The sequence below is a fragment of the Rattus norvegicus genome, chromosome 6 (assembly GCF_036323735.1).
Source record: "Rattus norvegicus strain BN/NHsdMcwi chromosome 6, GRCr8, whole genome shotgun sequence".
NCBI lineage: Eukaryota > Metazoa > Chordata > Mammalia > Rodentia > Muridae > Rattus > Rattus norvegicus.
Genome location: NC_086024.1, coordinates 111,284,263 through 111,296,968, shown reverse-complemented (window position 1 = coordinate 111,296,968; position 12,706 = coordinate 111,284,263). Strand labels below are relative to the sequence as shown.

Genomic DNA, 12,706 nt, shown 5'->3' with positions numbered 1-12,706 from the left:
CTCAACATCTAATTAGGGCAGACTGGGCATCTTTGGGAGAAGCAGAACACTCTCAGAGAAAAGTAGACTACTACGAGGTAAACATGGGGAGCAAGTAAAGAAATTGCAAAGAAAAAATGAGAACAATGATGTAACATTTATCTATCTACTTATAAAGCAAATTATAATCATTCCTCATGACAATGTGATGAAGGTAGTTATTGCCCACCCCTGTGTGTGTGTGTGTGTGCATGTGCACACACATGTGCATGTGTGTGGTGTATGCATGTGTGCGTGTGTGCATGCATGTGTATGTGTGTGCATTGTATGTGATGTGTGTGCGTGTGTGCATGTGTGTGTGTGTGCGTGTGTGCATATGTGTGTGTGTGTGTGTGTGTGTGTGGAGAGTGTGTGTGTGTGTGTAGATGAGTGGGAGATGATACATCTATATTCTGCCCATGGTCAGTCTTGAGCGTTCCACACTGTACTATTCTCCAAGGCCTAGATCAGACTACAGAGCTTTCTACTTCCATTGAACTATTCCAGAATAGGAAACCAAGTTCCATTCTCACAGGGGTCATCAAAAAAAGATTTTCCACAATTATGGGGGGAAAAACCTGTTTTAAAAAAACAAAAGATGTTCAAAAACTAAATGGCAACTTTGTGTGTTAAACAGGATTATTTTCCTTAGAAACACCTCCTCCTCATTCAGTTTCTGCACTGCACACATTAGAGTGTGAGACTGTTCCACGGTCTGACGCATACTCCTTCCTGTAGTTGGTTCAGCACAATTTTATCACCATTGTAAGGTTCATGTATCCACCAAAGACACTGGCCAGCAATCTCACCGCATGAGTCATCACTGTTGGCCCTCATTATTATGCATATTCACCAGCTACCTCTCATCTCATTAACTTGTTCAATCAAATATTCTGTCATTTCAAAACTGTCATGTTGATAGAGATACATGGTATGAAATCTATGATATTTTTTAAAAGGCAAAGGCAGTATAGATAACGTTTATAGAAAAGTCAAGTGAAAGAGTTAAATCTTTACCAGGATGTTTTGTTTTTCTTTTCCTATACCTTCCTGTCCCTAATAGGGGTGCGTCAGAAAACTCGGGATGAGTAACTTTTAGCCCAGACAATGGTCATCTTCAGGAATCTGCAGTCATGGCCTCTAAGTACCATCACATGGGTAGCTTTAATAAGTACCTCCACTTCCCTCCAGGATGGAGATGGAGTATAAATATCACTTACGAGATCCCCCTGGGTTACTAATGTGTGGCCAGAGTTAAAACTATTGCCATTCACTAGGACACTGGGTTTGCTGAGGCTGGCTGAGTAGATGGGAAGAGGTGGAGAAGGGATGGAAGGTGGACAAACTCCACCTACCAAAAAATGATTGCAAAATCACTTTGAAATAACAATTTAATGTGTATGAGAAACATCAATTCAGACTGAGAGAAGAAATTTAGTGGAAGATGTTAAGATTTAGAATCAACACAATTTCCTTTTTTTCAAAACATATTTTTCTACTGCATGCTAGCCTCTGAACACTGACAAACATGAACACATGAGCGCTTCTACTCAGAGGGCCAGCAGGTAAAGTAGGGGTCAGTAAACAGGAGCTTTTAACCGAGTCCTGGAATTCAAGGCTGACTGAAGGATAAAAACCTGAGCTAGAGCTCTTCAGGGATGAGTGGAAGGCATCATGAGCAGCAGGGAATTTGTGTGGGGAAGCTGGTATGAAGAAAGAACAGTGTCCTGATTGGGCCCTGGTTAGTATGGCAATATGGAGACCAGGTTTGAAGAGATTATTAGTAAGAGTAGATCAGAAAGGCATTCTTCTGCTAAACGGGGACATTCATGTTTTCTTAATAAAATATTCTAGGAAGGTTATAACCAAGAGTCGCTAGCTGGAAACTGCAGAAATAACACAGAAATATACTAGCTTGGATAATATATTCTAATTAAATGCAGCATTTATCCATATATATTTAGGAAAGTGCACAATAATGGATTTTGTTATTTTAAAGACCTACACAGATAAAGAGACCTTGACAAAGTTCTCGGGCCACACTCTAGTTTTTATGCAAAAGTCTGAGGCTGTCTTCCAAGCAAATTCAAGGATCATCAAAAGCTATGTGCGTCATTACTCAACACTATTTACCATAACTAAACAAATGCAAAGTACAAATCTAATTTCCTATAATAACTTAGAAAACTGCAAGAAATATGGCTGAAATCTGGATATCTATTTTAAGACTACCTCAGAAAAAAAGTAGAATACATTTCTTCAGACAAGGAAGGAGTGTCATTAAAATAACCCATTATTGAACTGTTCTGCAATGTGGCTATACTACACAGGCTACAAGCATCCACAGGGGTATGCCGCCCTGCAGGTTGTGCCATCCAGACTCCAGTTTCTGCTAACACTGTTTCCCAGCTCCCCTGGCACTGAGCTCACCAGGTGATACTGTGCCTGTGTTTACTTTGCCATTTACGGACCCTCCACCTTTTCTGACCTAGCAATCCTTTTGTTCTTGAAAACCAGCATTATATCATTTAAAACTGTGCCTGGAGTACTTACTATTCTCTGCTTCCTGACCGTGGATGCAGCTACACCAAACTCCTGCCTCTGCGGCTTCCCTGACATGATAAAATGGTCTCTCAAACTGTAAGCCAAAACAAACCCTGTCTGCTTCAAGGAAGAGAAGGAGGGAGAGAGAGGGAGGGCAGTGAGAAGGAAGGGAAGGAGGAGGAAAGGAGTGAGGGGAAAGAGGGAGGGAGGGAGTTTTGAAAACAAAAACAATATACAAAATGGTGCTGAGTGAGGATCTTCTTTAAAAAAGATTGAGAAGAATTAGAGAAAGAAGAGGGAAAAGATGGAGAGAGGAAGAGGAAGGAGAAGAGGAAGAAGCAGCACTGGGCGTGTGGTAAGACTACTCAAGAGTTTTTGGCTTTGACAAATATTACAGAATGCTGAGGGCTGTAGCACATGCTGGAGAGTGAGCTATTGCACCGGGATTGCTATCCCAGGCTGGCATGAGACTTGGATGAAGCCACTACCCTCCATTTACATGTGTTTTCTCTTAGGCTTTGCGATCTAGTTCTAAATATTTAAGCTGAGCAAATTCCTACCTGTCCTGGAATAGGCGTGTTGCCAGCATGTAGTTCATGGAGGTTTTGTGTTCAAGGTAGGACCTGAAGGACAAAGAAAGAAACCAAATTATTTCTTAAGTTTCATTCAAGAGGGAAAATGTAGAAATAAAACCACAACCCAAGCACAAAATAAACTGCTTATGCACTGTTTCTAAAGTGCCAACGGAGGAGATGAATGTTCACATTAAAATGATAAATGATTGAGTAAGAATAAGAGTAAGGAAGCTGCTCAAGTCTACCCTGCTGCAAAAAAGAAAAAAAAGGAATAAAGAAGGTGATTTAACATAGAAAACAGAATTCCTTAGATTAGTAAGAGGAGATATGCTACATTCAGAATGGCATAATGAAAGGTTAAACAACCACCACTAAGAAATCTTATGTACAGGTGAGACGATAGCAGAAACTGGAGGCGGGGGGGAGAAATGGGAGATTTTCAGTCCAACTCTTCCCAAAGTGGGAGCTTCCAGAGCTTCCATGCTCTTTACAGCAGTGGGCAAACGTTCAGAAAATGGATACTGTGTCACCAATTCTTTCAGAAAATGGATACTCTGTGTCACCAATTCATTTCTATGTTCCCCACACAGCTGTTGAATGGTGATTCTGCAAGACCAGTCAGAAAATGTCTCCTAGGAGCTTTTTCATCCCACATCTCCCACCCATCCTTTGTCTCTAAATGGAAGACTTCCCAGCACAATGGCTGCTATGTCCCCACACTGCTGCGCAAAACCTTCCTTAATAGGATCATTGTGAGTCTACAGGTTTCCTTGTCTCATCTGCCTGCTCTTCCCCAGAGATATATCACATGCTGTCTCTGAGAACACCTCTTCCAGAAAAGCTGCATGATGCAATTCATTCCTAGATACACACCCACGAGACCCAGGACATTCAAGAATGCCAACGGCATAGCTGTCTTTGAGAGTTACAGACCAGAAAGAAGTCCCATGTCTATCAACAAAAGACTGAAACCAATAGTAGTTCCAACACACAGTTTAAAAGGGAAAGGGGGTGTTTACGGGAATGAGTTGCAGCTACATGAATCCTCGTAAGGCAGCACTTAGTGAAAAGAGCAGGATTACATGGAGCACACATTTTCTGTCTGGAAAATGTTCAAAACCAACGAAACAAACAATTCTGTTTCTACACACAAGGGAAGAACTGCTGCAGACCCTGTTCTCCTGGCACAAACAGTCAGAAAAGTGTACATAATATAGAAACAACTGTTTTCAGTCATTAAACAAATGGTGGGACAAGGAGTGATTCCTATTAGTGAAAAACAACATTATTAACTCTTACAACTTCTCTGCTTTCCTTCCTAACAGGTGTTTCCAGAGCATGCCTACAGGAGGATTCGGGGGAGACCAACGGTGTCTAAAATGCAAAGCTAGAATTTTCAGAGCAATGTACTGAAGAGGAGCAGGCTGTGAATGAGGGGGAAATCCCAAAATAATGATAAGATGCTTCAGAAAACAGTCTTGGGGCTACAGAGTTGGCTCAGTCGGTAAAGTGACTGTCGTGTAAACGTGAGGGCCTGAGTGTGGCTTCCCAGCAACTGTATAAAAATCCTGGTGTAGTGGTGCACATCTGTACTGCCAGTGCTGCATGTGTGGAAACAGACACCTAGATTCCTTGTCCAGGCAGCCTGCCAAGCTGAAGAGCCCCATCAGAGAGAGGCCCTTCTCAGATACAAACAGATCAGTGACGGCCCAGTATGTGAAGGCAGTTGCTGCCATGCTTGTGTGCCATATACAAACCCCTGGCTCCTCCCATAATATACTGATAAAATAAGGTGGAGAGCCACCAAGAAAGATACCTGACATTGGTCACTGGCCTCTGCATAGTGGGACACACGTGTGGAAACACATCTATCCACATGCACATTTACACAATCTAGACCCACACCCTCAGAAGTAAGCTGAAGGTGGGGACGGCACTGCACTAACAAAGAGTAACACAAGCTGACATGGTGGAGCCCACCTTTAACCCCAGCACCCTGGAGGCAGAAACGGAAGGATCTAGCTCTGGGAGTTTGAGGCCAGCATGGACTATAGAATGAATTCCAGGATAGCCAGGCCTACACAGAGAAGCCCAAACCAAAACCAAAACCAAAAATAGAAGAAAAAAAAAGAATAAGCACAAGTTCTACAACTTGTCAAGAAAATCTTTCAACTGTTGACACAAAAACATCTGTAGAGATGTTTCTGTACAGAACCAGAAGTGGCGAAGTTGTTACCATCAGAGCTGCACAGATCCATCAAATCCTGAGAGAGAGTCTTCAGATGCAAACCTGATACATGTGTAGTGAAGAATATGGGAAATGACAGTACACAGACTTAAAGCTCCTTATAGCTGACTCTTCCAGCAAAAGGAACAATGTAGTACTGTGGGATTATAGCAAAATACATACTAACAATAACACGGGAAGGATGGAAATGGTTGTAAAGACCCCATATTATACATGAAATAGTATAGTATTTGAAGATCGCATTGCAATAATTAAAATATATGGTCACTGGAGAAATAGCAGAGAGGAAAGAGAACTTGTTAGCTAAAAGATGACATAAATGACACAGACAAAGAAAAGTAGGTAAACAACACAAAAAACCTATGCAGTGGGTTGCTTTCTTTAGTCACTCGATGTGCTTTGCCGTTTTGCTTGAGTTTACTTTATTACAGCTTCATGCATGTGCACATGCACGCGGTCACGCCTCCCTCTGCTACCCTCTTACCTTCCATCCTTCCCTCCGAAGCCCGTCCTCTTCTAACTAGCAAGAACCTGGTTTTTAAATCTTTATAAATTTATTCTTTTTATTTTATGTGTATCTTACCTATATGTATGTATGTCCATCACACACATGCTTCATGACCATGAAGGTCAAAAGAGGGCACTAGATCCCCACCCCCATCCCCAACTCCAGTTACAGATGGCTGTGAACCACCATCTGGGTTCTCTGTAAGAACAACAAATGCTCTTAACTGCAGAGCCATTTCTCCAGCTCCAAGATGATGCTTTTAAAAGATAGCATCAACAAACCTCTAGCTAGAGTATGGAAAAAATAAAGAAGATTCAAAAAAATGAAAATAAAAAAGACAAAGAGGTAGACAACAGTAACCACGATCACCACCACCATCACCATAACCAGCAGGATGTTACTGGCTAACAGAGATGCGAAGGATCACGGTTGGCATAAGCTTCTGTAGGGAGTCTTTGCCTCGCAGAGTATGCACCCAGCTCTGGAGTCCATCCCCAGTACTATATAAACTGGGCACAGCAGCTCAAACCTATAATTCCATCGACAAGGAGGTAGCAGCAGAAGGATGAGAACTTCAAGGTCATCCTTGGCATATGCATATGTTTGTATATATCGAGTTTGAGGCCCACTTAGGATACAGGAGTCCCTGTCTTAGAAGAAGGGGTGGTGGTCGGGATGCTGAAACTGAAGAAATGGACCAACAGATAAGAGCACTTTTATAGAGAAGTCCAGCTTGGTTCCTAGCACCTGCGTCAGGCAACTTACATCATCTGTAACTCTAGCTGTAGGAGATCCAAAGCCCTCCTTTTAGCCCCTACAGCACCTGCATTCACATGTACATACTCACAGAGAGACATACAAACAAACACATATGATTTTTAATCCTAAAGATCATAAGACACCACTATAAACATTTACATGCCAACAAACTGGATAATCTAGAAGAAATGAGTAATGTCCTGTGCATATACCATATATCAAGATTAAATTATGGACAAACAAAGATTGGAACAGATGAATAAACAGTGAAGAGATCCAATCAGTAATAAAGAATTGTTTAAAAAAAAAAAGGAGGAGGAGAAGCCTAGAACCTGGCTTCTTCACATTAACATCTTCACTAATATTAAATCTCAAACAATTACAAAAAACATAGAGAAAAAAACATAAGCGAATACTTCTAAACTCGTTTTACAAGGTCAGCATTATCCTAATAGCAAAACCAAAGACACCACAAAAGAAGAAATAAAGAAAAGAAAAGGGAAAGGGGGAGGAGAGGGAAGGCTGCAAATAAACAGAAAGCCAGACAGAAAAACCTTTACTGTAAATGCAAAAATCCTTAGCACACTAAATTTAAGGCATATTAAAAAGACTAAAAGAGGGGCTGGGGATTTAGCTCAGTGGTAGAGCGCTTACCTAGGAAGCGCAAGGCCCTGGGTTCGGTCCCCAGCTCCGAAAAAAAGAACCAAAAAAAAAAAAAAAAAAAAAAAAAAAAGACTAAAAGACTATTGACCTAAGTCGAGTAATACCCATCCCAAAGATAAGAGTGCTATACCTTAAGTGCCCCAAAGAGAAACAAAGAGAAAGGGGAAAAGGAGCCAGCAAGGAGGCAGAAAAAGAGAAGGAGCCTTCAGATGTACTGTGAGGAACGCAAACGACCACCATAGAAAGCAGCATGAAATCCCTCACAATACCAACGAGAACCACCAAGTGATCCAGTACCAGGTATCTGTGTGTCCCCACACTCACTGAAACACTGCTAACAGAATACAGACTCAAGCTAAGTCTTCCATCAGGGACGGAATGGATAAAGAATACGTGGTTCATACGCTGTAGAATATTGTTATGCCATAGAAAGATCAACACCTTGTCATCTTCCACAACATCAATGAGCTTGGAGGTCAGAAACATGAAGTGAGCCTGGCACAGAAAAACCAATGCTGCATTATCTCTCTTACTAAGTGCTATCTAAGATGACGGGCGACATCACACTAGTGGAAAGCAGACTGGTGATAGATATCAAGGGTCTGGAGTAGTTAGGGAGGAGAAATACAGTTATGATCTATTATACAGCACAGTGACCACAGGTAATAATAGTCTTGCAAAGCAGGAGGAATTTTAGGTATTTTTACCACAAAAGTAACTGTGAGCTTTGGCCATTCCAATCTCTAAACATCACCAGTACAAGAAAGATAAAATCAGTTTTTTCCTTTAAATCGTAAGACAAAGCAACAGAAAAATACTAGTCATTAACGATGGCGTGGAGTACATTAAGTCACACTAAGTAAGCTTCAGAATTAAAAGAAAAAACAAAAGAGAGCAAGTGTTCTGAGGAACACAACACTTCCTAGCAAGGAAGCGCGGGGAGAGAGCGTCCGCAGCACTGGCCACAGCTGCAGAGCGCAGGAAGACTGAAGAGCTGGAGGGAGGGTGAGGGACCTAGGACCACTGACCCAATAACAACTGTGGTCAGGGGCTGAAAGACAGCACTAACGCCTGTGACCTGATGCGCCTTCCAGGGGCAACCTACACAGCCACAGGGAGAGACATGGTCCACATACACTTTATACCTGACACAATGCGCCACATAAGAAATCTCAGTACCTTTTCAGATGCAAGTTTTACAAATTATATTCTCTGACCTCAACAGAACTAAACTTAAAAAACAGTAGCTAAATGATCTCTAGGAAAACCCCAAATGTCTGAAAATAAACACACATCTAGATAACCTGAAAAGAAAATGACCAGGGAAATGAGAAAGCATTTTAAACAGATGGAAACCAAACACAACCATCAGATGTGTGGAGTCACTCAAGAGGGACCTGGCTGGAAATGTATACACTTGCCACTTAGCTCATACGACATACTACAGACCTAATGCAAAGACTAAATTAATAAACATCAAAGAAAAAGACTTTTGCACCACAGAAAATAGCAAATATTTTTTAGGAATAAGGTATCTAAGTTTTACAAAACCTACTCTTAAAACATGAACAAACCATTCCCAAACTTGGAGGAAATATTATCTAGACACATGCATATATGCATATGTACATGTATATACATATATGTATCCAAGAAAGAACTTGTAGCAAACATATCAGTCTTTTAGAGCACAGTGATAAAAACAGAAATGTCCACTGCGAATGCTCAGTATGGCTGTCACTCACAGAACATCGTTCAAGCACAGAGACGCGCTAATCTGCCTAAGGTGAAATGGTCAACCAAAGCATTCCAACACCTTCGATACAAATGTAAAATTATATCACCACTGGGCAATGACTTAGCAAACTCTGCTCTAGGAATTTACCCAGGACAAATGTCATTTTAAAGGCACACAAGGATACTCTCAGGGTTTTCTTCCCAGCAGCCAAAAACTGGACACACCTGGCCCACAGTAGGAGAATGGATAAAAATTGTGATCTAGTCACGCAGTCAAACAGTACACAGGAGTGAAGAGTGGGCCATTGTTTCATGTGATAGCACACATGAACCTCAAAAACACTGTTTCAAAAAATAAGCCAGCCATGCCCGGTGGCACATACCTTTGATCCCAGCACTTGGGAGGCAGAGTCAGGGGGAATCTCTGAGTTGGAGTCTAGCCTGGTCTACAGAGTTCCTGAATGGCCAGGGCTACACACAGAGAAACACTATCTCTAAAAAAATAAACAAACAAAAGAAAACAAAAATTAAGGGCAAAGAATGGTTAACAGGGAGGCAGGGGATTAAAAATGGGAGGGGCCTCAATACATAGGTGGATTATTACCATTGATGGCCATGTTCTTGGATTTGTTGATATCTGTGATTTGTCTCCTTTACCTTCTCTTTGAAGACTGAGTCTCAAGAAGGCCCAGGAGGCCTTGAATCTACTATATACAGAGAATGAACCTCCTGCCTCTGGAAATTATAAGCATGCACATTCATGCCTGGTTTGTGGATTAATTATAATTTTAAATAAAGAAAGACACCACATTGGAAGCAATGGCAATTGACTCACAATCAAACCAATCCTATAGACCTGAGGTATAACTTTAGGAAAACAAAAGGTAGTCAGTCACCTCACCCATATATTTCCCATGTCTCAGATGTAGGAAATATGCGAATGAATCCTCCTCTGCGATCATTCTCCTCCTTCACCCTCCGTAAAACTTTGATCTAGGCAGAGGAAGAGAGAACGGAATAAGACAAAGAGTACCTACTTTGAAACCTGAAATCCGCGTAGCTAAAAGGCAAAAGCAGGTTACACAGGAAGAAAACAACAACAGCATATGTGGAGAATTAATAACATTTAGGGTGTTTTTGAGGAGAAATTTTTCCTATCTAATATCTTTCTCCACTCAGGGCAAGACACAAGTTATTCACAAGTATTATGAGCCACTCACTAGTTCGCACCAAGCCCTGTGTTAACCCACAAAGGCCTGAAATGAAATAATCTTTACCTCCTCCATTGACAGACCAAGCACAGAACCGCCTAACTTCCCCGGTACCTTCTCCCGGGCTGAGGCCACAAGGTTTTTCATTTCTGCATCACTGGCAGAGAGTGGACGGGAGCGCTAGGGGAAAAGAGCAAAGCAAGGTTGAGGGGAGCAAGCATCTTCCCCTGACTTGTTCCCTCAGCATCAGCACCGTTCAAACCTGGAGAAACTCAAATATATAGCCCAATGTTTACAACGAATCACTTAACCCCAAACCCCAGGAAACAGAAAAGCCAGTGACTAGAAGTCAAGAGAAACAGTAGCAAACTGCCTCCAACAGCTGGCCTGCGCTCACAGGTCTCACTGGCCTCTGCCTCCCCAGTGCTGGAAATAAAGATGTGTAGCACCACTCCTGACCTGGAATCTTGGTCTTAAATATCCCAGCTACTAGAACTGTAAGAAACGAATTTTCTCCTAAAGTAACCTAGAAACATATTATAGTGCTACAGTTTTCCCTTTGAATACAAGGAAACTAATTATACACTCATTTACAAAACTACCATAGAAGTTATAAAAACTAGATTTTTATAATGAGAAAAAACTCCATGATAAGCTACCTAAATAATGAAAAATCATCAAATCAACATTTATTTATTGAGCATTTACTGTGGTGTCTTCAGCATCTGGAGAAGTAAATCAATATATAGTTATTAAACAGGTGAGTGGTTGTGCTGGCATACAGTCCCTATGTTCAAAATTTAAAACTGCAGAAGAATTTTGGGAAGCATTTTAATTTTCTTCAGTCTCTGGGAATAAAGTGAACAATAGTATTTTCTGGAATCAACATGTTAAAGGGAGAATTTAAAGATTCAGATGGGAATTTTGTAAACTTTTAAAGTCGATGCTCCCGCCTTGCCTTCTGAGCACTAACTCAATGGGTATGTGTCACCACACCTGCCAGTTAAGGGTTCTCTAAAGTCATCTCAAGTAATACAATATAAGACATGTGACTGCATGCAAGTGAACACTTTCATCATCTGCCTGGACAGACTGTCATGCAAGGCAACCTTTGCTATGAGGGTTGGTAAAGTCCTGAAGGGTGCCGATTCCTAGCAGAGCTTGCAGGGACACATCACTGTATGTTGAGGAGCACAGAATGAGCCAGTAGTAATACCACCTAATGAGGATTTCCACCTTTGCTTCTTTTAGCACGGTTTTCACTATCACTGGGTCCTGAATGCTGAGATAGCACTGTCTTAGCACTAACTTAATGGCATTCCTATCAACAATTAATTAGCACCCCAAAACTCTAAGTTTCTCTACAATCACTTCCAAGACCTATACCCCTGTGCGTGCATGATGCTGTTCTTACCCACATCCCACTCTGGCCCTGGCTCCTGTGTGCTGTGACTCAGGGCAATGACAGGCAGCACTTCAGGCTGGGTAGTTTGAGGTAATATAAAGGCAAGTGTGACTCGAACTACAGACACATGAGCAAGAAGACAGAGAGAGATTAGGAGAGAGAAATCAATGTTTTGGGGTGTCATAGCACACTAGGAGACCAAAGCAAGCCTAAAAGGAAAAAGAAAGAGGAGAAGGAGGAAGAAAGAAGAGGAAGGGGAAGTGGAAGAGGAGGGAAAAAAGAAGAGGAGGATGAGGAAGATGGGAAGGAGGAAGAGGAGAAGGAAGGGGAAAAGGAGGAAGAAGAGGAGGAGAAAGAAGAGGAAGAGAAGAAGGAGAGGAGGAGGAGGAGAAGAAGAGGAAGAAAAAGGAGAAGAAATAATAATAATAATCAGATTAATCTGTTAAAGTACTACAAATATCAAATCAAGGCAGGGCTGGGGAGGGGTAAAGTGCTTGTCTAGCATGAGAAAGGTCTTTATTTTGTCCTATTACCAAACAAACAAAACACTTTTAAGTAAAAACAGCCAACCTGTGGTTTTAACTTAGAGTCCTTCTGCTACAATACTGAAGAGGTAGAAATAATAAATGACATACTCCAATAGGCTGGCTCTACTAGAAACAAGGCTCCAATGAATTGACAGGCCATCGCTTCTGGAGATGAGGAGTTATTTACACCATCAAGTGCATACATTTTAAACTTCAAATTAATATCTGGTAAAAATTTTGCCATGCAACATACACCACAGCTCTCTCAAATGAACATAAACACAACTTTACATTTAGAATCTACGCAGAGAAGAAATGTTGACGTATCTCAGCATTATTGTTTAAGGAGGAACCAACTGAGAACTTAAGAATGTAAAATAGCCAAGACAAAGGAAACATGTGCCCTGACTCAAACAATAAGGAGTAGTGATTCAGGCTGGAGAGATGGCTCAGCGGTTAAGAGCACTGGCTGCTCTTCCAGAGGTCCTGAGTTCAATTCCCAGCAACCACA

General features: G+C 41.5%; 1 protein-coding gene across 18 annotated transcripts in view; it reads right to left on the bottom strand.

Moving 5' to 3' along the window:
* Window positions 1-12,706, bottom strand: part of Ttll5 (tubulin tyrosine ligase like 5) — a 217,845-nt gene that overhangs the window by 134,924 nt on the left and 70,215 nt on the right. For 15 of the 18 annotated variants that reach the window (XM_039113313.2, XM_039113315.2, XM_063261755.1 and 12 more), the window contains 3 exons: window positions 10,330-10,443; window positions 9,954-10,045; window positions 3,123-3,185 (listed from right to left, as the gene is read on the bottom strand). In XM_039113313.2, the coding sequence (XP_038969241.1) occupies window positions 3,123-3,185; window positions 9,954-10,045; window positions 10,330-10,443 (269 nt within the window). Of the gene's footprint in view, window positions 1-3,122; window positions 3,186-9,948; window positions 10,046-10,329; window positions 10,444-12,706 lie in introns of those variants that run through there. The other 3 variants (XM_039113323.2, XM_039113314.2, XM_039113324.2) reach the window with 3 other exon arrangements.